Here is a 24,184-nt window from a genome sequence, read left to right as displayed (position 1 = left end):
AGATAAGATAAGATAAGATAAAAACGTATAACTAAGCAGGTTTTAGTTCAGAAGAAAACCGAAATAGAGCAGAAGTATTCTTATGTGATACGTATTGAAACTGTTATTAACACTTCTCAATGACCAGTTTTGTTAAATTGTGTTTAAACGAGTAATTTAATAGCAAGGATCATGCTACCAAAGTGGGAGTTTTTGCTTTGATGAGGAGCTGAAGTATGTAAAATGAATATAAAAGTCCTCTGATTCGGCTCCTCTGGGAGCCCCCAAGGATGATCCCTGAAAAGGAGAAAAATAGGAGTGAATTAATGGATACAGAGATGGCTGAATGAGGTGAGGATGAGTTGAAGCGTGGAAATGAATGCATGAGTGGGAGAAAGAATGAGTGGTGGGATAAAGGCGAGGGTGGGTGGGGGTATGAGGAGAATGAGACAACTAGTGTTAGAAGGGTGGCAAACTCCATTACCGAGTTCTCCTGGGAACACTCACAGCCTCAGTGATGTTTTTCCTTCAGCTTCCCTCCAAGCTCGAGGACGTTATTTATCACTGAAGTTTTTTTTTAAGCTGACATGCAGTGTGAACTGCGGAGCCTTATTTACACAGGTGTGTGCCTTTTCAGAGCTATGTGTGTCCTCATTTTAGATGCATTTGCAAAGGACAATCAGCTGTTTATTTATGATTTTATGGTTTCAGTTCATTTTACAGCTCTGCAAAGTTCACTAAATCAAAGAAAAATGAATGCTGATGATGTATCTAACAGCTGAAGTTTGTTAGGGGGGGGTGAAGTTTTCTCTGCAAGTCAGATCTTTGATCGATGTTATTGACAGAGGCGCAATCCGTTTGCACAGCTTTCAGGTTGTGCAGCTGTTTGCTGAGTTTAGCAACGGATTGTAGGAGTGGCTGATACTGAAGCATTACAGTGTTAATGTTTTCAGTCAGGACACACACACACACACCTACACACACACAGTCCTCCCAGTGACACTGGCAGGAACATGGATATAAGCAGCATAATGCATTCAGGGTGGAAATTCATCAGCCATTCAGAATTATAACCCTCATCTGATAAAGCCTTTGAAATGTGTGCCAAAACTTTAATCCAGAATAGCAACACACACCTCCACACACTCACAGGGAGTGCACAAACATCAAAGACAAAGATCCATGGCCAACATTTATTGATCTCCAGGTCTATTTTTGTTCATGGAAATCATTCGTAACATGAACCGGTCCTCTGTCAAGTTTCAGCTGAAGGGAAACGGGCAACATTTAAAACAATGCAGATAAATGAAACAAGCAGGAAGAGGAGAGCAGGTAAACCAAGGCTGCAGAAATAGGCAGGTATTACATAAACTACAAGGGGAGCAGACACTTCAGATCTACGAACTTTTGAATCTGAGTAAACCTAATTAACTAAACACACATTTGGGATGCAGATTATCTTAGGCATGAACGCAGATGTAACCTCCACGAGAATATGAGGACACAAACGCTGGACCATAAAATCCTTACACCCAATAAAAGCAGTGTAAACATTCCCCTAAACCCCCTTTTCGGGCCTACTGTATGCCAGCTGGATGTGGTTTATGAGTCAGAAAATTAGAAGCAACAGCACCTGCTCTCAGTGAAGGTGACATTAATTAGCCGGAGGATTGTTGCACATTGATCTGCAAGCCGTCACATGACTCCAGTCGAGTGTGATTCAGTGGAGGAGGAGATGCTGTGCGCACAAAGTTGCAGCATTCTGATGCAGCGAGCGGATGGTCTCTTCCACACAGTGATTCAGATGATCATACCCCCCTCCTCCCTTGCAGGTCTACAGCTGAACCTCTTACTGTAAAGAACTGCTTACTGTGAGCTGGGAGAGCTTTAGATTGACAAAATAACTTCTCTTTTTTTTCTTGCTCTCTTCCTGTATTTACTTCAGCCTTTTCCTTCGTTGTGTCCGCTCATTCTTCTCACAGAAATAATGCAAACTGCAGCTTCACAACATCTGATTGGAAACTGGTTTATTGACGATTCTGCTCCATGTCAGCCTCATTGAGTCGGGACTTCTTCTAAAAGCTTTTGGAAATTAAAGGCCTAGCTAACCTAGTGTTTTATTTACACACTTAGAGGACACTGCTCTGTTCTGTATGCAAGTATAGGATGCAAAAATCCTTTTAATAATCAAGGTTTTGGGCACCCACTAACCTATAAACAACATCTATATTCAATGTTGGTATAAATGCTGAAGCCAATACTAAGACATAAAAATATGAAGGTTCATTTATATAAGAAATTAAACTTTATCATTTATACAGACTTACCAACCTCACTGCTCGAGATAAAATTAAAGAAAGTTCATTTATATACAATTATAGAAATCGAGTATATTATAATTTGTCAAAAGAAAATGGTTTGAGACACTACAGGTAATGTTTTTGCAAATTTAACTGCTTGTTAGATTTTGCTTTGGCTGCTCCAAAACTGCATGAAAGTAGTGAAATTTTAAACTTTTATGCACGCCAAATGTATCTCCTCAGTCAAGATTTTTTTTTTCTCCATGGTACAATGTGGTCAGGGTCAAATTTGCCTCGGTTCTATGGAAACTGGCTTTAGCTTCACCTGTGTGGGTCAAAACAAGAACCTTCTGCTCCGCCCCTCCAGTGTCAGCCACTGAATCAGGAGGCTGGCTTTGGAAAATGTAATTCTGAAATAGTTAAGTGGCTAATATTATTACCATCTGCAGCTCCTTCATATATCAGTAGACCTTAAATTGCTGCTCTGTTCTCCTGCACCAAAAAAAAAAGTTTTGTAAGTCTTATTACTGAAGCATGGAGATTAAATATTCCCTTTTTTACTCGTAGCATCCAGACCTCTTAGGCCATGTGGAACAACTTACTTATTAAGCAGGGTTTTTACTTTAATGCTCTCAACTTGTAAAATATATTTCCTTAAAACCTAAAATCTGACGGAACTACCACCCAGCAGCTTTCCTGCGAGCTGGACAAATCTGAACGGATGTAAAAAAACGTAAGCATGCTAAAATGATCACACACATGAAGGTGAGAGATACTTTTTTTTATTAAAGATAAAAACTGAAGAAAATTTAGATAAAAGCTATTTTCTTGAAAGGTTCACTGTGCATTTAGTAAGATTTATGACTAAAACATGAAATAAACATTTTTGCAACAACTGGAAATTAAAATATACAACTGATGAACATTTAAGGAACAGTATAAAAACCACCTGACTGCGTCATCCAGTTTGAATCGATTTATGTTGGGAATTTTTGACAAATTTCAGAACAAACTGATGTTAAAAGTTATGTTTTTCCACCACTGATGGTGCAGTAAAAGCTAAGAGTGGGGATTGTTTCACATACGTACAAAACGGTGAGTAGTTTGATACCAAAAACAGGTTTTTATACAAATATTTTAAACGTATTAAGCACGGATGATGAGCTTGCCGTGTCAAACTGAAAAACAGGGAGGCGAGTGCATCAAATCCAGCTGCGACTCCACTAACGGGGTGTTTAGCTGCCTCCACACTGAGCTCTCACAGGGCCGAGTGGAAAAAAGTTGTCAAATCTGTCCGTCCGGTACAAAAAGACATTATTTATTAAACATCGAGAAGGAAGCCACTCCAAAAACCTCCATCAGGCACCCTTCAGCCTAAAGATTCTGCTTCTTCTTTGCTGGTTTAATGGCAGGCATGTCTTCTTCTTCCTCCTCCTCCTCCTCCTCCTCTTCCTCTTCCTCCTCAACGTCTTCATCATCATCATCAGAGAGATCAGAGTCGTCATCTTGTGAGGCTGATAAAATTAAAAAGACAACATTTAGTCAAACAGAATCTTAAGACAACTAAAAAAAAGGAAAGTAATGCAGCATACCGGCATTAAAATCCATGTTTTTAAACAGTGCATATATATTGAAGATGTTATTTACTTCTATATTACACTAAATTAGATAACAATTTGCTTTATAGAATCAAAATTAGGTTTCAGAGATCTCCAGAGCAGGAAGAATTAACATGCAAACACAACTATGCTACAAAATGCTTCATTTACTTTAAAATACAAAATAAAATAGTTGAACAGTTTGTGATAATACTAAAGCTTTTTAAGAAATTCTTTTTAAAAGAAATTGAAAACAAAACAGGTGCTTTAGGCAATCTATTCTTTCAAACATACAGACAACGTTCCAGCCACACGTGAGTCAGAGGCTGGAAAACTTAAACTTATCAAACACAGAAGAAATTAAAAGGATTTTATTCTAAAAATAAAAGGATTAAATCAAATGGCTGTGACTGTGATGTGGGATACCATTGTTTAATAATGGGATGAGAATATAAACCCACAGTTTCCTCACTGCTCCTTTCTCTCCTGAAACCCTCATCAACTAAAGCAGGTGTTGGCATCAAGGCCCCTGCAGGCCGTTTGATTTGATTCTTGGATCAAATATTTTATTAGCCTGCAGAACTTGAATGCATGTACTTGAAATATAATGACAATAAATATTAAATATTTTGTCCAGCCTTAATAGTAACTTATTATAACCAAAAACCTTTCAAACCGTGAAACATCAACAATAAAATTCTAACATCTGTCAAAGTTTTGTAGCACATCTAATCCTAATTACACACCATTTTCTCATGAAAACAGTGACTTTACTTTCAAGAGAGTCACAATTTACTTTTAAAAGACTGAAGTCAAGTAGACAACAAAATGGTGATGCATACACACATGCTTTTGAGTAACCCCTCCTTTCTGGCTGTTTGTCAAGGTGGCACAGCCCCCCCACCAAAAAAAGAGGAATTGGTACCAAGTGTAAAACTGCCAGTCAAGTGTTTTTCCTCCAGTTTGGTGCTTAGGTTGAAGTGGTGTGAAGTTTTACTGTAAGCTCTCAGAGGTACTGTAGGCTTTCTTGATCCGTGCTGTGAGTTATTGAGTGCAATTTGTGTCTCAGTTGACATTTTCATGATAGTGAAGGGAAAAAAAACTCAAAACAGGCTTTGATCCGGTGCTATTTTGACCATAGGAAATAAAAGAGAAAATAGAAGGCCGTAATGGAGTTCAGCAAAATATTCTGATGCATCTCAAATCTGAATGTTTTACAGAATTAGTCCATATTTGTTTCGATATAAACTTTTTTTAGTAATACGGTGTGTTGTGCTGGGCCCATCTCATTTGATGTCCTAAACTGGCGCAAGCTGAATATAGAGCTGAGGTTTGTTCACACTTCTGTCTGATTTAAACCAGAAGAGGATTATGTACATTTATTATCCTACCTGTTGCAGATCGACATTTTCTACAAACTCAGTCTGGAAAAATAAAGTTTAATTCTGACTGGATGGACGAGCTAACAGCTCTGCTTCTTTCAGTTCTGTCTCCTGTCTTTCTGTCAGCACGACCATCTCCAAACCGTACAACACAGCTGCTCTCACCACCGTCTTGTAAGACATGATTTTTGCGACAATTAAAAAAAAACAAAAAAAAAAACTTCTACAACAGGCAAGGTTCATAACCTTTCCACAGAACCCTAATTCAAAAGATCTATTTTGATCCATTTAATGTAATTGTTTTCTAAATGTTGTTTATAACTAGTCTACTTTTAATGTCCCTCAGAAAAAAAAAAGGAAAAGTAGGTAACCTACCTACCTATAAATAAATGGTTGCCAATACAAAACATTAGCACCTGGAGAGGGGGTTTAAGATGAATGCAAGTTAAGTGAAGAGTTACCAATAAGGTGCAGCCCGCTGACGATAACTGGTCCTGTTCCAGCCTTGAGTCGGATGGTCACTGGGGCTTTCAGTTCAAACTCCCCCAAACTCACCTAAGTTTAACAGAACAAAACTTTAGAGACATCCAGCTGTGTGGTCCACATGTCAACTTGTAGACTTTATTTAATACTTTACCATGGGCAGACATTTAATGTGAAGGTTGGCCACGGGCACAGAAATCGTCTTTCCTAGGTGGTTCAAGGCTGTTACCTCCACCACATTGCTCTCCTCCTTTGCACCTTCACCAAGGCAAACCTGATACGGAATTTTAAAAACACACCATGTTCAAATAGGAGCACAAGTAACACATTGGATTATGGAGGGAAGTAACACATACTTGTTTAAAAACACATTAGACGAGTGGAAACTATTTTACAGCTGATAATGGCACGATAAGCCACACACGATGTTGTGTACATACTGTTCTGAGTTCAAGAAAGTGCTCCAGGTCTTCCTCTTCATCCCCTTGGAAAGTGAAGAAAGGTACTTTCGTTGACAATTCGCAACCTAGCGATAAAAAACACATTAATTATAAATATGTAGCAGCATAACAATACAAAAGAAACGGAATGTGGCTTCTTAAAGACTCTACAATCTAATTATTGTCGGGACAGCAGAGCGTCCACAAACCCACGTGTGCGCCAACAGAGGAGCACAAATAACCAGTTTAAACTGTTCTTACTGAACAAAAAGCTCTCCAACTTCGTCTGTCCAGTTGGGCCGACCTCAATGGATTCCTCGTCACTGAAAGACATTTTGCTGAAGCGTCGCAGTTGCTTTAATTGCCCGTGTTTTACGGTTAAATGAATCCTTCAGGAAAAAAACGAGCGTGTCGCAGACTTTGGACGTGTTTGACACGTCATCAAAGTGCGCCCTAAGCTCGGCGACTTTTGTTTTGGTCCGCCAGTCTACGCAGTTAATTAGAGTGACAGTTTTTTATTCTTTTATTTATTATACCCAATCTAATTTTCATATTTTTATTACATGCTACTTTATTTTATAACTCTGTTGCATATTTTACTATTATCATCCCATGTAAAACGTGCAGACTTGCTCGCATTATTATTGTTTAATTAGACCCAAGTAAATAATAATCCTGCAATCTTAGGAAAACAAGTCAAAAATAAATCACAAGGTAAAATATTTTTTAGGGTTTGTTGCTACGAAAGAAACAATTATTTTAAAACATTCATACCTGCCTTCAAGCCCCAAACTTAGATTTTGAATAGATATAAATTCTTTAAAATAAATTCAACAAAAAGCCTTGGGTATAATACATCATTGATCAATTTTATGCTGATGCAGCCCACTTGGGATAAAAAAGTTCAGCATTTCTTTGCGCAATTTTTTCCCTTTTCTGTGCAATACGAGCAGAAGAATCCCCAGACATTTGTACACAAGAGACACATGCCAGTACAGCAACCTAATATGATTTATTAGTTTTTATTATGTATCTTACATTGAAATTTTACAAAGACAAACTGTTACTTTAATACCCCATCTCAACCTTTAACTCAAAATGTACAGGTGGAGCCCATTCTTAGTCACTTTTGCCAAATCAGCAAACTACAAAATGACCCACTTCAAATAATTAAACGCCTGTTTTATAAGACAGACGGCAGAGTTGTTGATGAGTTTCGGTCCTTTCTGACAGGTAGGACGGCTCTAAAGAACAAGGGGCTGGATGAAGGAAAGCATCCTGCTTTCCTTTAAGCAAAACAGAAAATTATATACAAAAAGAAAAAAAAAAAAAAACACTATTACTGTCTGACTAACAGTGTTTACAGAATGTCTAAGCACAACACTATTATGCTTTTAGTTGTAAGTGGCATGCTTCTTCCTCTACGTGGCATCAGATGAGATTTTCCCCAAATGTCCACCACAGGAAATCCAGTACACCTCATGCACATTATGAATGCAGTTTTGAAATATCACATTGACAGGCAGCTACAGGAGAGCAACTTATGATCCACATGTAACCAAAAGAACACTCGTATTAAATAGTCAAAGTGCTTCTTTAAATAAACTACTGGTTTACAAAAACAAAATGGGAAATGATCTGAGAGTAGAAAACATCCAAATAACAAAAGAGAAAAAGGCCTAAAAAAACTGCTACAAACCTTTAAAGTTGCAGATGAACAGTGTGGAACCATCTTCAGTATTTAACCAGCACATTGACCTGAAGAACGCTCACACAGTTTGGGTCAATTAGAGGCTCAACTAAGAATACATTCACTTATATCAATTTTTGAAAAATAAAGATGGGTGACCGATAACTTACTAAGACTTTAATTTTCACCTAACACAAGTGGCTCCAGCTAAAGTTACCTTTTCATTTGAAAAAATCAGGCCTTAAAACAGATGTAATCAAGACATTAGCAATTTCACGACAGAGGAAGCTTAGAATTTAGGCCTACCTAGTGTTTAAATCAGTAAGTGATGTCATAAATAAATACTGAATCTTATAATAGCAGAACTGAATATTTTGGTCCCACTAGGTAGGTGTTGAGTTTAACTTTTTATTCTTGAAAAAAAACAAAAACAAAGCAAACTTGACATTTTAACTATTTAACAAAAAGGAACAAAACTGTGAAAGACAAAAACTTCAACATCAATTAGTAAATGTGTAATTATACATAACCTCTAAATGAACTTTACAGTCAGCTATATCTCTGAAGCTTGACAAACGAGCCCAATATACAAAAATCACTCCTCGTTTGATGTGACTGCCTAGCAAATGTTAGAAAATCTGATCACAACAGATACTGGATCTGGGGGTGGGGGGACAACCTAAAATTCAAGAGCTATAAACCAAAAGGTTGGAAGGGAAATAAGTGATTAAAAAACATGTTCATAAACTCGTGAAAGTACTTCTGTTACTATCCAATTTGTACAACTACATCAACAGAAATTCAGAGGAGCTCACTGGTGTCTTGGTGGACAGTTGTGATGTTCTGTTTAAGATTGTAAAGACAGAATGGGCTACGACTGTCCACCGCCCGCATGTGTAGAATTCACATTTTAATTTCTGGACGCACCACTTCAAAAGGCCTTCATCTCGAAGAATATTGCAGAGCAAATAAAAATAATGCCATGTGGCACTGAAAGGCAAACATTCCCATAGCACCTCATATCCTGTTAACATCTGTGTCACTTTCATCACGTCTAAAATCAGAGGGCAGGATGGGAGGATGGCGCCCAAGACAGGGGCCAGCCTGATTTCACAACTCTGCTGCCGTTTCAGACACTTTGTGTTAGAGTATGGGATAATATCCGTGAAGAGGATACTTGGTATAAACAGAAACACAAGTACACAAGTAGTGGGGCCTGAGGAATCAGTGCTGAAGCACTGCACTTGTACGTTACTGATTGGAGCACTTGCAGATCACTCTTTGGATCTTTCAGCTCAGGATTTGCCAAATCCTACTGAGCTATAACATCCAAAGGCAACCACAAGTAATCTGCTTTTGACTGCTGTGCTTGTTGACACAAAACTGTAAAAACAAGGTCCTTCTAGGGCGAGCCCAAATGGTGATGTGGTATAAAATCGTCACAAAAGTTTTCTTCACGAAGGTAACAAATAGGTTCAAGCCGTTTTGACCTGATCTTTTTTCTGTCTGTCACTCTATCACAACGTTTCTTCAAAGACTGCGTCCCATAATGATGACATCTTTGGGAAAGCCCTCCATTTTGGCCACTTCAAAGCATCCCAGTTTACTATAGAAGTCCAACATTCGCTTATCAGTCTGACGAATCTTGCAGAATGCACCATGGGAGCCTAAAGTGGGGAGAAAATAAAAACAGAGTGAGAGAGAGAACCATAAGTCCAAAAACCATCAGGCCAAATATTCATTTTGGACAACCAGAAAAAGATAATTATTTTATATTGAGCACAAAACAAACTGATAGCAATAAACCGATGAAGTCTTCTCTTTTTTTGCTTTTGCTTTGGAATTTTGGGCTGAATTATACACCACTAATCAAAAAGCATGCCTGTTTTCAAATTAAGAAAAAAAAAAAAAAATTCTGACAGAATGCACAGATATAACTGAAGAAAGCTGCTCTGTACCATTGGCCTTAATGGAAGATAACAGACATCCCATCATGCTCTTGGCCACACTGGGATCGGTGACTTTGGCGTGAATATCAACCTTGATGAGCGACGGAAAGTTGGACAAGAAGGAGTCGGGAAGCCCCTCCTCCTCTTCATGAAAACTCAGAATTATCTTCTGCAAAGACGAGAAGCAGAGTGGAAAGGAAATTCAACAACGGATGTCTCTGCTGATGTTGTGATACTTCGATAAACGGACTGAGATCATACCTGAGCCTCTGTGAGATCCTTTTCACAGTCAGGTTTGCTGTATTTCTCCTGCATGTGAGGAATCCAGCTCAACTTGCACTTCTTGATGAAGGGTTTCACATCTACAGTGCCAAGAGCATAACCGCAGATCCCCTCGTCATCCTCCAGCACAAAACCGTAGTCTGAACTCAGCGTCAGGAGACCTCCGACAAACCTGCAAACGGGGAGGATTTGGTCAGTCGTGTGCTTCAGGGGACAAAAACCAATTCCGGCTTTAGTCAGCGACACCTTTGTGTTTTACCTGTCTCCTATCAGGTCAACATCCTCCTCAGAGAACGGCACATCTTCCATCCCTTCACAGTACATTTCTTTACAGATTTTATAAACTGCAGTCTGAAACAAAAGCATTTTTGTTGTGGTTGGTTTGATGCACTCATAAAGGAATTATGAAACATTTAAACACAAAACACAAAAACAAAGGTAGCCCAACACCAGTTTAGCTGAACAGTGATGAACGAATTACTTGGGTTCTTGTAAAAAAATGAGCAAAGAGACGACTTAACACACAACAAAGCTTTTTACCTCATCTTTGGGAAAGTAAGGCCTTATCGTATAGATCTTGGAGGTCGGCAAAGAAGGAGGAGGTTGGTAGAAAAGATCGTTTGCCCCATCGATTGGCAATAACCTCTGTGGGTATCAAAACAAACAGGTTTAGTTTCACAGCAAAACGTTGCGTTTCGGTTGACTGAGTGTCTATTTGCCAAGTTGAGCCACTATCAACCCAAAAGGAACTAAAAAAAGGTTGCGAGGAACTTAAAAATACAATTAATGTTAAGGAAAAAGTATTAACTGGTGTTCCTTGTTGATTTGACAGTAGACAACAAGAGCAAACATCACTTTATTCTTGTTTTTTTTTTTAAACCAAGGAATACAAAATATACACAAAAGTTTCCAAACATAATAAATACAAGGGTTGTATTTTGGTCTGACTAAGGTTTTACTGGCTGAAGGAGATGCTCCTTTCCCTTTCACAAAGCATCGCAATATTTCGCTGCGCAGAAGCCTCCTGTTGAGAAAAATAATGATGCTAGCGCAAAAATATAGAGAACTCCTGGAAAAACACAAAAGGGAAATCAAATGTAAGCTCACTTCCTCAACGGCACACAATCTGGCATTGTGAGTTTTGGTTGGGAAAATAAATTTAAACTGGACAGGTGTGTTTAATCTTAAGAGTTCTCCTTTTGCATACACGCTTGCGCTCTCGCTGGCGCTGCGATGCTCGCGCGGGCGCTTGCAAAGGGTGTGCATTTTGTGCGCTGTGCTTTCCTGCAAAGAAATGAGATGTCATGAAAATAAAACCTAGCCATGCTCGCTTGCGCCGCATGCGCCAGGGAAAAGTAGCACCTCCTTGGTCAATTGCTGAAAAAAACCAAACTCGTTTCAAACGATCAGAAGAGGCCGTGCCTAACTTCAGCTGTATATCCTTTTGTCACTGCGTGTTTCGGGTCAACCAATTCGGTCATATTTGGAAAATGTTCCAGAATAACAATGGGAAACATGTTTTTTTAAAGAACAAGTGACGGACTTACCCCATTTAAAATCAGCTCACCTTTGACAGACCAAACCCCTTGATACCTACACACATTTACCAGTCTTTTTTTTCCCTCACAGCACTTTTTTTCCCCCGTTTTGTTACCGTTACTTCAGTGCATTAGATACCTGGAACTCTCCTGCTAGACCTCCCCTAAAGGCCCAGGGCTCTTGGTCTCCTTTAAGGAACTGTGCTGAGGACTGACTACGACACCCTGTTAGGAGCAGAGCCAAGCGGACATTGTTACCACAGGATGGGGCTCCGATACAGATGAAAGGAGTGGGGAGATGGGAATGAAGGGGGGGTAATATGTAATAATATGTAACTATTAGCAATAAGATTATTATAAATTAATTAATTTTGTTTCAGTTATTAAAACATTAAAAAAGGACCTAATGCGGAATAAATAATTACGCTCAAAAAATATCTTGGACACAATGGGGCTCAGGCATCTAAATCTCATGTTCGAAGAACTCAAGTGCGAGTCAGAAACTATAAATCAGCTCTGCGCCTTTTTAAGGATCTGTTACTGCAGTAGTGTCAGACAGCTTTTACAACATGGTCTGCAAGACTTAGGTTATTTTGTGCAGTTTCTTTTTCTTTTCTGCCCTTGACAATTAAGCACAACTGAAACTCATTTAAAAAGTTGGACTTAATAAATACACCAACCACCAAAGCCAAAATCTGTCATCTATGTATCACAACAGAAAGCTTTAGCTGCCATCACCCCACTTATCTTAGCACCCTGTGTGAAGTCACATTCTCATTTTATCTGCCTTGTCACATGACAGAGGAACAGGAGTCATTAAAAACCAGGAAGACGGAACAAGATGGACACTCCCCGAGTTGAAGGACCTCTCAGCTTAATTTTAAAGGCCACTATCAAACACAAAAAGCAGCATAAATCTGAAGCCTTTAACAGTTCGTACACAACAGTGCTGCTGCTAATAATCTAACCCTGGTTGACAAGAAGTCCTGTCATGTGACCAGCCAAATGCAGCGCGCATGCAGGACTTTAACCCTGCTTTAGTGAACCTCACAATCATATCAAATACAATTCCTGACAACACAGCGTGCAGACGCACCCACATGAAGGAACTCGGAACCTGGCAACCAAAAATAAAAACCACAATACTGAGTGAATTTACTTTCATTTGAATCATCCACTCAGCCTGGATTGTTGAATCGATGTGCAACAGGAAGCAGAATAAGCACCTGTTCTGTCCATCCAACCATAGTATATTTGAGCTTTCCACTGCAGGGACACTCCTAAGTAAAACAAATTTAATGTGGTGTGATTACATTTCAAAGCCAAGTACAAGTTCCTCTGTGTAGGTGCATCAGGCTGGTCTGAGCCATTTCTATAAGCCTACTGACAGAAACAAAAACAAGTTAGAAAGATGCTGCCAAAAAGAGAAATTTGAGAGTTAACAATTGGAATACAAAAATCAAATCGCTGCGCAAGATGTGACTTCATCCAGAGGGCTGCTTCCTTTCGTCCAATTGAATCTTTTACATGAATCAATTTGGTTTAAAGATTAAAAAGAGTACATCGGAGAACTTCAAACATAAACAAAGAAAAAAAGACAACGCCTGCACTGTGCATACATCGGCCACTGTCGATCCAGTAGCAGTAGAAACTTGTACTGTGGATTCTTCCATCTGTACGTAGTGAGGGGAGAAAACAGTAGAAAATAGTTATTAGTAAATGTTCTCAGTACAATAATTAGGGAACTTGTGACTAAGTGCCGGCTGCAAAGCTTCCATTAAATGGAAAGAAAAAGTACTGATAAGAAATAGAAGTCACCATACTGAAAGTTTTAAACTCTGATGGTAATAAAAGATGCCCAAATATGAGGCACTGATTTCTTCAGCAGTCAGAGAATTAACAACTATTTCCTGACGCATCAGGCCAGAAGTGTCAATTTCTAAAGTGGGTTTTCCCGTGTGGGCATGCTGCCTGCTGTGTACTACTGTGTGCTGAGACGTCAGCTTTACTTTGTAGCCGAACTGGACAGAAACCTGTGAATGAAACTGGGTTACAGGGAGTAACCTATAGGCCATGCTGGTACTTCAGTTATCAAAACAACGCTCCAAATAATGGAGGCGTCTTCCCTCAGTGACTGTCACTCAAACTGTATCAAGTGTTCAATATCAGCAGATTTTGGTTGAGAGGGGCACAGTTTGTGAGAAAGCCATTCTCTCTCGAGTAGAAAACGATGGGAATGACCCTGATACAGATTGAGCAAACAGCATGGAAAGTAGGAACTCGTTTTAGAGTCCACTCGATGAGGGCCCAAAACATGCAGCAATATTTTACCAGAGTAAAATACAGATTCAGCGTAGTTCTTTGTTTATGTACCAGAATGGCCTTCCACACTTAAGTCAACTTGCTCTCCAAGCTTGCGCGCGCGCTAGGGCATGGAGGGAAGGGGATGGGGACTTTCTCCTGGCACCCATCCCCACAGCCAGAGAAATGGAAGTAGCGTATCTGAGGGGGAATGCAGCAGTGATGTTACTGGATACACAGCAAGCAGCAGTAAACCCTGCTGGGACAGTTTCCACAGAGTCTCAGTTTAGACGTCAATAAGGGCAACTTTTTATTAGGATAAACTCAGAGGGTTCCAGCAGTGCAAGCAGCACTCAGTCGGATAAAAAAGAACAATAATCAACATGTGTGAAAAAAAAGAGAATTTCATTGCAAAGTGATGCCTTTGGCTTGATCTGCGTTAAGCTGATTTATAATGTCCTACTGTCTTTCGCAGATGGTGGTAGTATCCAGATTCACTGCTGATAAATGTATTCTCTAGGAGGTTTATTGTTACTGATCAGAAATCATCTGTTAAGCAGATGTGTGAAAAAGAAAAAATATTTTTCTCATCAAACTATATAGCTCTGAACTACTGTAAAATCCATGCAGCTAAATACCTGTGAACCTATTTTATGTAATTTATTTCAACAAAATGTGTTTCTGAAAATGACTAAATTCACGACTTGATGCTAAGATCCATCAATCTAAGAAGAGAGGCCCTGAGTTTCCTTGTATACATACCTAACCATTGAACAAAAGACTTGACCATAGAAATGATGCTCTTGATGTCCCAAATGTAAGGGTAGAGGTCATACAGAATGGTGCGGTTGGCTGTATTAGACAGCCGTGTGAACATGTTGATGACGGAGCAGCACATCTCCTCGAACTTCTCAGCCCGCAGCTGCCACTCTGCAACCTGAGGTTTTACCAGATCGGAAACAAGAACAAAGGAAGTTAAAAAGGCAATGTGTCACTAACATGTTTTACAAAGCTAATATTTCCATTTGTCTGAGTTGAGTGAGAAATTATTTTGTTCAGCTCAAATATCTATATAACCCATTACAAGGTGACATTATTTTGTTGTTTATTTTTGTGTTTTTCCACTGGTAAAATGTCATTTGGGGAATAATGTGTTTTTTTTAATATATGGGAAGGTGTTGTTTCAACAAACATGGCACGATTTGATACGCAAACAATCCATTCACAGTCATAACTACACCACCCAATGGGCAGAAGGGGTAATGCACATCCACCATTTTGTTTTCAGCTCCATTATCAGCCAGTTTAGTTAATAATGTACTTGGGCAGACTGTTATTTCTTCAGTTGCTGTTTTTTAATTCAAATAAAAAGCCCACCTTTTCATTGTCTTTTCTTTTGCAGTTGACACTGACGACGCTGCTGTTGGCTCTCAGCCAGTTGAACTCCTTTAACATCTGCATGGCCTTGGGTCCATGTTCATAAGGCAGATAAAAGAGCTCTGCGAGTAAGCACAGGTCCTCCAGCAACGGAGGCTCTACTGTAAACAGGGGCTTCTCATCGGGCCCAGGCACATACACATCCTGAGGAGACACACAAGAAAAGCAAGAAGGTGACTTAAAAGTGACTTCTAATATAATTTTGCTATAAACTTCAAGTATAAAGACAAAAAAAACATACAAATGTCTGCAGTACCAGTTTGAGCTGATCATCTGTCTGCATAGGGGCGATATCACTTCCAGAGTCCTCCTGAATTGACTCTTCGGGGGACTTGGACTCGACCAGACTTTCCTTGTCTGTGTCCATAGGTCTCAGGTCTTCAGCCATTTTTTCAGCTAAAATGGGAGCAACGTTTTTCTCCTCCACATCGGCCTCTGCTTCTGGTTCATCCTGCTTCTCAACAACCATCTCCATTGGTTCCTCATCTGAATCCTTCTTTTCCACATCCACCTGAGGAAGCAGAACACGACAACACTTGTAGAACCAGACAGATGATTTTCAAGTTAGAGGTCTGTATTGTCGTGAACTGAATCAATGCAAAGGACCTGAACATTTCTTCAACATAAAATAAAACTTGATCTTAAGTTTAATGCCATAAGAGAATGCAGCATTCTCATTCTCAACAGTGAGAACTAATAAAACCCACCTCCTCTACCTCCTGAGGTGCCTTTGCCATGGGGTGTGGCAGTGGATCACGGCAGAGGGGGGGCATTGATGGAGACATGATGGGCTGCTGGAACACAGTGGTGACTGATGTGGAGGAGCAAAGAGATGGAGCTGCCAACGATGTTACGTCGATGACTGTGCTTTTAGAACCACTCTGAGGCACCTGTCGGCCTAAAAGAGAACAACGTTACTGCACTGAATGTTATCACTCTCCTCTAAGGGACATTTCTAATGCTAGAATCACTCTTACTGTTGTACTGATGAGGCACACCAAATTCTCCCAGCCACTCTGCCAGAGCCAGCTTCAGAGCGAGCTGTGGGCTGTAGAGCATGTCTGTCTCCAGCTCCTCATCACTGCCTTCATTCTCCAGCTTGATTTGAATAGAGACGGTGCTGTCCTCACCATCAGCTGAAAAGGACAAGTTGAAGAAAAGAAAGGAAATTACTAAATGGCCTAGAACTGCATTTGTAGACATTACAACATAAAAATGGCTGATTAGGATGTCACTTACTCATGACCACATCCTTCCGAACCCCATTCATGTTAGACTTGTACCAAGTAGCCAGAGTGTGGATTGGTATAAAATTTGTTTCAAACTCGCAGTTTGGATTTGTGAGGACTCCCTTTAGTCTTGGGATAAGCTCTGTAGAGCGGCCCTTGTATGGACCTAAGAAAAGCCTTTTCTGGTCATAATCGTTGGCATGAAAATTGTCCCAGATTACCGGGGATCTTCTTAGGATTTTTGACACCTCCTCAATGGATTCCACTGTGATTTCTTTAGACACCACTTTGGGGCCTATAAAAAAAACAGTTTGCACAAATTAATAACTTTAATACCCGAGAATTAAGACTAATGAGTGTGGGCTGAACAGTAAAAACATTTAGGCTTGCCTGTCCACAGCACATTAATGTCAGGCAGCAGTTTTTCTCCAACTGTTCGGAGGTAGGGGGATTGTGAGACATTTGGGTAGCAGAAGGTCCCACAGTACTCTGCAAGGCAAGAACACAAAAACAACGAATTAAACAGCAGGTCAAAATAAACGTGTAAACATAAAAACAGAGTTTATACATAGAAGTGACGCACCTGTGGGGCAAAAGAGAAAGGTTTCAGGCTCTCCCAGGTACTGGTAGATTTCATTGGTAAGGGAAACCTGAGCATGTGCAAAAGAGCTGAATACCTCTTTGTCTGCAGGGCACATGTTGTGGTCAATATCGTCAAAAAGTAAGGCAAATGACTTGCAGCCAAAATGGGAAACCTAAGGAGGAAAGCATCAGGTTAGCTATAAAATGGAAGTAAGTGATTATGTTACTTGGAGATACAATAAGTGTATGGTTTCAACACACTCTTAAAGAAAATATACAAAACAAAATTTGCAAACCTGATCAAGTTTCCTCTTGAGTGCAGAAACCTCTTTCTGATTGGAGAAAGTGATGTCTAATCCAGGGGAAATGGCATAAATAAACTCTATCCCATGCTCCGTGGCAGCAGAAATTAAAGTCATGAGTTGCTCTACAAAAAAAAGTGAGGAAAAACAAATGATCTAAACGGAGTATTGTGTTTTCATTAAACACAGCCTTCTATGGGTAAAAAGAACAATTCACACTTCTCACTTAAAAAACAGCTTCCTTCAAAATCTACTCATCGTTACCTGCTTCTTCTACCGAATAAAGCTCTCTCCAGAACATTCTGTGTTTGTAGTCATCTTTGGGAGCATAAAGGTATGTGTTCAGACCCCACTTTTGTTGCCTATAAAAAAAATACAATAAATGTTTTGTACAAACTCAGGATCACAAATAATTAACATAGATATAAAAAATATATATTACCTTCTGAATAATTCTTTCCTCTGTTCCATTGTCCAGGGGCGCCCATAAAAGCCTGCAGGAAATAGATAATAAAAATCAGTTTCCATGCAGTCTATAGTACCATTAATCTACATTATCAGGAAGTTTAAACATAAATAAATAAGTGCTACAACAATTTGCCCTTGGGTGTGAGGAGTAATGGGAATACTATCAGTCATATGGCTTATGTGCATACAGACATGTAGTGTTTTATTTATACCATGCAAGTAATTACAGTACCTATAAATTTTAATAAGTAGCATAATTACTCAGTAAAAAAAATTACTGCCTATATGGTCCTGCCTATAATTTCAAGCTGGGTCAAACTATATAGTTTTGTTTGGATGCAAGACAAAAATGCAAATTACAAAACAATGTAATTTTATAAAAGTGGGCCAACCTGAAGACAAGCTGGTAAATACAAAGCACGATGGATTGGTGCAGCGTTTTCAGGCTCTAGTTCTGGATGTACAAAGGTTAAAAACTAGGGCATATTTTACGTGCACAGCTCGGATTTCGCACGGGTCAAAAACGGAGTCATATTTTAAATGTATGATTCCAATTACCTTCCACAACCCCGCTAATGAATTTTCTGTGGCCCGTCGATTCGACTCCGATGTCGGCGTCCACCACCGGGCCAGGGGCCTCGACGCAAGCCTCTCCAGAGACTGGGCTGGGGCTCGGCTCCACATCCAACTGAGGGGTCTCCAACGTCTTATCTTTCTGAACCATCGTTGGCGATTTGCCTCGATGCGGTCACAAAATCTAGACTAATACAGATAACTCGCTAAATGTCGATATTGAGCGGAAAAATCCAACGAGCTGCTCGGAGTCGGAGGAAATAAATCGCGTCACTCGCTGTTTAACGTCGGCCAGCTTATTAGCAAGTCTGTTTCTAAAATCCACCTGCGGTTTCTTCTAAATACAGACCGAAATGCTAGCGAGCGGTTAACAGCATCATATAAATTAATGAATGCACAAGGAAAATACAAGCCGTGAGCACGGTTTTAAGCGACCAATCTTCTCCTTATGGTAAATTTACCCTACTTTTCGACGGTTCTTCCTGTTTACACCGAGTGCGCATGCTCACGGGACCAGATCAAACCAGTCAAAACTGGATCTACGTGACAAAACACCGCAAAGACTTTACGCACACAAGATAGATAACCTCTCACAAGGCAACCGTCACACTATGAGCGCTAAAATAGTCAACTTACTTTTATCATTAGGAATACGAAGAACACTATTATACACCGCAGAAACGACATATAAAAGGCAGAGCTAAATATTAGTCAAGAAATTAAAAATTATATAACGTAAACTCGGATTTCATGGTTTTCTGTGATTCTATTATGTAGTCAACGAAGTGACGGTAAACGGCAGTGAAATATCTTGAGATTCCAAATTCATATTAAAAATGCAGCGAACATTCACACCAATTTTAAACAGGGGAGGTGCTATATTTTTAAACTTTTGTCAGCAAAAATATTCAGGATTTGATTCAAACTTGGATCACTAATTTTGTATTTGCATAAATATTGTCATATGATACACAAAGCTCGTGCATCAACAATGAATGGAGAGAAACTGAATGCATTTGAGTGGCAAATCTTTTCCTCTGCAGACATCACACCACAGAAGAAAAGGTCTTTTCTACTCAACAAACCTTTAAACTTTATTTAGAAAATATTATGTCACAATATAAAACACAGGTGTGACAGATTATTTTAATTTGGGTGTGCTGTTCTTTGGACTTTGTCTCAATTTTGTCCCTTTAAATGTCCCATAGTATTTATGATGACCTGGACATTTCATAGATTTGAGGTACTGCTGACAAAAAAGGGGTCATGATGTAGACCCAAAGCAGCCTCCAAAACCAGGTCATTATTTAAACTTTTGCATTTTATTTGATCTAGATTATTTGCTTAAATCTCAGTTTACTAAAGTAAACTAAAGTTCTCCCTTTCCATTTACAAATAAAACAACAATAAAAAAAGAGAACAGCCAAGTTGCAGGATGCAAAATATTTTACTTTATTTAGGCTTGTAGTACATCTCAATGTATTACATGCTCTCCCAAAAATTTAGGGAGTTCCACACCATTTTTACCATTTTAAAATTACTCTCTCCAAACAATTTATTTTAATTGTACATTTAAATAAACTTAAAAAACAAAAATCTTTATTATTCAATTTTTTTTAACTTCTTTTACCAGTTTCATTATAAATTGTCACTTCAATAGAAGGTGATAACTTGCAGAAATAAAATAATGCAACAACCAAAACATGAAGACAGTGTTGCAGGTGCCGAGCCACCCGTCGACCCTGAGGTAACTTCCTGGTGCAGGCCTCCTGTTACCTCTTCAAATTCTGCTGAGCCTGCTTCAGTAAAGTGTCGAAGTCTAGTATGTGAAACTTGCCTTTAGCAGGCAATGGATCGTACTCTCTATTCGAATCTGAAATGAGAAAACATAAAAAATTAAACATCAAAGAGGGAGTACTGGATGCATTTCTGCAATATTCTCAAAAAAAAAAAAAGGGTAATGTTTTTACAAAGAATAACATTTCCGCTTGTAAAAACTGCAGAAACATTTGTTGCATTTGGATTTTAAAGCCATGCCTACCCAAGTCAGAATAGTTGGACTGACAGAACTGTCTCCTTCCACCAAAACAGAGGTCAAACGGCAGCTCATCGGGTTTGCGCAGCTTACTTCCATTCTCAATGGCTGTAAAAGCATCCTTGGTGTCGTAAAAAGTCACAAACCCATAGTTATCCCTGTGGAAAAATGACAAAACAAGCCATTTGTTTGCAGGTTTAAAATATGGCCGGAGAAAGCAGCAACAGGTATTGTTCAGTTTTGATCATGTAGCTTGTTTTTAAAAGAGCCGCCTGGGAGTATTGCCAGGAAGCCCCAGTTATGAACAAGCTTAAATTTACTTTAGCACTGTAGCTTGGCCTCAGAGGTCACAGAAAGGACCAATCAGGTTCAAAGACAGTGCAATGAGCTCACATTAAAACCTTATAAGAGCAAACAAAATTGAATAAAACATATGTTTGTTTCACTGCAGCTGTAGATGTACTCACCCGTGGTCTCTGAAGTGCAGGGTACATTCCTCAATTTCACCAAATAAAGAAAAGCGCTCTTTGAGTTCTTTCTGGGTCATCGTTCCCCGAATTTTACCAACGTAAACAACACGACGCTCCTCCTAAGAAAGTAGGTTATCAGATTAGATACAATAAATATATTTTTATTTTATTTACAGAACCATAAACTTACAATGGCTCGTTCCTTGCGCATCTTCGTATCTTCCATATTTCTATTTGCACTATGTTGATATCTGGGCCTGTATGAGGGGCTGGAGAAGTTTAAATCTTTGGTTATTTTTTCTTTTTTTAAACGTCACAGTATTTGTGAGGCTCTGTCAAGACAGTTATGAGTTCATATATATATATATATATTTTGTACCTGTACAATCGTCTGCTTTTATTCCACTGTGCTTGTCTTTGAGGGGAACGCGAACACGACCTGGAACGACTCCAGGAGCCGGAGCGAGAGGAGGAATAAGAGTACCTCCTCCTCCTGGGAGGGGAGGGGGACAAAGAGGGAGAAGACGGAGAAGACGGAGAAGACGGAGAAGACGAACAACTGGAACTGCTGTCTGAGTCGCGGGATCGATACCTGTAGATCAAAAGAAATGTATGAGGAATAATAAAAATCAGAAACTCTTAAAATCGGACGCACTACTGAATTAATCTGACGTTCTGACAGAAGGACAAACCTTTTCTTTGCTGGGGAGCACGATCTGGACCGAGATCTAGATGAATAAGAGTCTGAGCAGCTGGACATAGGACTGGGAGAACGACGGGATCTTCTTTTTCTCGAACGCCTGCCCGTTCTTTCTTTGGGGCTACATCTAGGACTGGGTGTGCGAGAACCAGCATGTCGACGGTAGGACCTTCCTGAAGGCCCTCTTCTGGGACTCTTGTCTTTAAAAGAAGATTCAGAATCCTGCCGGGTTGGAGAAGCATCTGGAGTCTCCAGAACGGAGCAACCACCCGACCCTTCATTTGTTCTCTTCAAGTGATCAGTCTGTGGAAAATCTTGCTTTTTGATAGGAATCACAGAATTTGTAGGAAGCTGGATTGATGGAGCCATAGCAGCTGGGGGTATCTGTGTAGTGGTTGAAGCCTGAATGGGCTTTATAGTAATGAGAGACTGCTGTTTAACATTCCAGCGCTTGGGGGGCTCTTCAGTGGAAGAACCTTTGTTGGGGAGGCAGTAGTCATGATCCATGCATGCCACATCAGGAGCTACAGACGCAGCAGCAGCAGTGGCTTTACTACAGAACCGAGCTGAGGGCAGAGGCTGCGCTTCTATCTGGATAATCTTGGAGGGGTTCTGTTTGGAGGCCTCGGCAGCCTTGCTCTTTCCCAGCAGAGACGAAGCGGGCAGAGGTTTCCACATCTGGTGGGGCGGTGTGGCTGGAGGTGTCAGAGCTAAAGCACCGGGAACGAAAGACCACAATAACGTCATCGAACAAGAAGCATTTCTGATGAATCACTTAGATAAACATATTTACTGAGTTGCAACAGTGGCAGAGAAGTATTAGAAAGAATCAAAGTATGTGTATGTATATATAAAAAAGTTGAACTGATTTTTTGTTTTGGTAACATTCAGTCTGATTTACCTGCAGTGGTTGAGAGGTCATTCGCTTTTAGACGCTCTATGGCAGTTTTCTCTGGAACCTGTTCAGTTCTGCAAAGCAAGCAAGGCGAGTTAGTCCACAGCCTCGTGTTGCTTGTGATTTTCAGACTGGATTTGGATATTAGAGGGCCGTTACTGAGACCAAACAGTAGAGTTTGCGGTAGGTCTTGGCAAAAGGTGAGCTTGTGTTACCTCCAATCACACACAAGTAGTTTAAACTGGTGTCATTCCTCCAGTTTTTTTTTTTAATCATTCAGTCACTCCTACAGAGCAGCGTGAGGGCTGTAGGGTAACTCACCTCGAGTTTCCTACAGCTGCTGCTCTACCAGAGACCTCCGGCACACATTGTTTGTCTTTCACTGATGGAAGAGGGAACGGATAAGAGTGCATCAGCACAGGAACCAGCAGAGGAGACGGGAAAACCAAAGTGCGTTAATGAAATACTCAGTATATTGTAACATTTATAACAATTTATTTATCGAATTTCTCAAGGAATATAAACAAATGGTTTGCTAACAGAAGGTCAATGTATAACATCTCAATAATAACTGGTACTAACAAGATTGACTGCACACAACGTGTTATATTGTGCTGGGCCTTGTAAATCTGCCCAAACAAAGCCTGCAGGGTGAGAGTTAAATGGATTTGTGGACAAGGCAAAATTCCAGCAGCTGAGCTGACAGGAGCACAAAGAAGCTTCTCTGCCCCCTGCAGGATCAACTCCTCTGAATGAGAAATGTTTCAGTGAAGCTAAATCTTGTAATCCTAAATAGCCACAAGTAGACCAAAAACACTGAACGTAAACTCTGTTTTTCAGAATAATCATAAGTTTCTACATCACAGAGATAATAGGCTAAAGACTTTTGGTCGCATTTATTGAACAGTTATATGGGAGGCCTTGTTTGTTAAATTATAAGCAACAATTTAACCTAAAGTTCCTTGATTTTCTGGCCCAATGACAGCGCTGCAATGCTGTGCGCAGCTCTGCACCCATGACGAAGCGCGGAAACTGATCCTCTGGCTACATTTAGCTCAGTGCTAAATTATGTGACCCACTAAGCTACTGAATAGCATCAACATCCAATATCAGAATTAAATTAGGAAGAGAAATACGACAACAAAAAAAGCACTTTATTATGATCTAATACAGTTAAAATCTGATAATTACAATTACCTTGAGTCTCTTCAAACTGCTCAAGTAAGCTGGTCAAATCAGCAGCCTCGATACCTTCAGAGAGAGAAAACAAGTATTTTAATTTATTATGTACTCAAAGATGACAGTTGGTCTGCATATATGCTTTGTTTGCAATTATGTCAACTATCAATATACAGGTGCTGGTCATAAAATTAGAATATCATGAAAAAGTAGATTGATATCAGTAATTCCATTTAAAAAGTGAAACTTGTATATTATATTCATACATTACATACAAACTCATATATTTCAAATGTTTATTTCGTTTAATTTTGATGATTACAAATGACAACAAATGAAAATCTCAAATTCATCATATCAGAAAATTAGAAT

At 39.6% G+C, this 24,184-nt stretch overlaps 3 protein-coding genes and 1 non-coding gene across 7 annotated transcripts in view; all 4 read right to left on the bottom strand.

Moving 5' to 3' along the window:
- Window positions 1-3,045: 3,045 nt before the first annotated feature.
- Window positions 3,046-6,636, bottom strand: npm3 (nucleophosmin/nucleoplasmin, 3). Its single transcript, XM_017412780.3, has 5 exons — window positions 6,444-6,636; window positions 6,183-6,268; window positions 5,897-6,016; window positions 5,721-5,814; window positions 3,046-3,793 (listed from the first exon to the last, which is right to left on the bottom strand). Exons 1-5 carry the CDS (start codon window positions 6,514-6,516, stop codon window positions 3,654-3,656), a joined length of 513 nt encoding a protein of 170 aa, XP_017268269.1. The 5' UTR covers window positions 6,517-6,636; the 3' UTR covers window positions 3,046-3,653.
- Window positions 6,637-7,188: 552 nt separating this feature from the next.
- Window positions 7,189-19,036, bottom strand: oga (O-GlcNAcase). 4 transcript variants are annotated; one of them, XM_017412982.3, is made up of 19 exons: window positions 18,519-19,036; window positions 17,935-17,986; window positions 17,757-17,854; window positions 17,487-17,617; window positions 17,192-17,363; window positions 16,999-17,097; window positions 16,619-16,903; window positions 16,357-16,515; window positions 16,087-16,277; window positions 15,621-15,890; window positions 15,320-15,523; window positions 14,705-14,879; window positions 13,261-13,314; window positions 11,781-11,866; window positions 10,644-10,748; window positions 10,363-10,454; window positions 10,083-10,275; window positions 9,831-9,990; window positions 7,189-9,539 (listed from the first exon to the last, which is right to left on the bottom strand). In XM_017412982.3, the coding sequence occupies exons 1-19, from the start codon at window positions 18,682-18,684 to the stop codon at window positions 9,403-9,405; spliced, it is 2,829 nt and encodes a 942-aa protein (XP_017268471.1). In that variant the 5' UTR covers window positions 18,685-19,036; the 3' UTR covers window positions 7,189-9,402. The 4 variants fall into 4 exon arrangements, with proteins under 4 accessions (XP_017268471.1, XP_017268472.1, XP_017268474.1 ...); XM_017412983.3 differs by having other exon boundaries at window positions 15,636-15,890; XM_017412985.3 differs by lacking the exon at window positions 13,261-13,314.
- Window positions 19,037-19,961: 925 nt separating this feature from the next.
- The window catches only part of pprc1 (PPARG related coactivator 1), a 10,467-nt gene continuing 6,244 nt past the window's right edge, over window positions 19,962-24,184 (bottom strand). The window contains exons 6-14 of the mRNA XM_017412966.3: window positions 23,831-23,884; window positions 22,955-23,015; window positions 22,640-22,707; window positions 21,731-22,448; window positions 21,418-21,630; window positions 21,229-21,307; window positions 21,036-21,157; window positions 20,575-20,726; window positions 19,962-20,406 (exon numbers count right to left, since the gene is read on the bottom strand). Coding sequence (XP_017268455.2) covers window positions 20,306-20,406; window positions 20,575-20,726; window positions 21,036-21,157; window positions 21,229-21,307; window positions 21,418-21,630; window positions 21,731-22,448; window positions 22,640-22,707; window positions 22,955-23,015; window positions 23,831-23,884 — 1,568 coding nt within the window. The 3' untranslated portion in view covers window positions 19,962-20,305. The remainder of the gene's footprint in view (window positions 20,407-20,574; window positions 20,727-21,035; window positions 21,158-21,228; window positions 21,308-21,417; window positions 21,631-21,730; window positions 22,449-22,639; window positions 22,708-22,954; window positions 23,016-23,830; window positions 23,885-24,184) is intronic.
- On the bottom strand, window positions 20,813-20,952 carry LOC112450406. The gene has a single exon (XR_003039018.1). It is a non-coding gene; the product is annotated as a small nucleolar RNA SNORA50 (small nucleolar RNA).

This window comes from Kryptolebias marmoratus, linkage group LG22, assembly GCF_001649575.2.
Source record: "Kryptolebias marmoratus isolate JLee-2015 linkage group LG22, ASM164957v2, whole genome shotgun sequence".
Taxonomy (NCBI): domain Eukaryota; kingdom Metazoa; phylum Chordata; class Actinopteri; order Cyprinodontiformes; family Rivulidae; genus Kryptolebias; species Kryptolebias marmoratus.
Note: the sequence above shows the minus strand (reverse complement) of the source record. Positions and strands in the feature narration are given on the sequence as shown.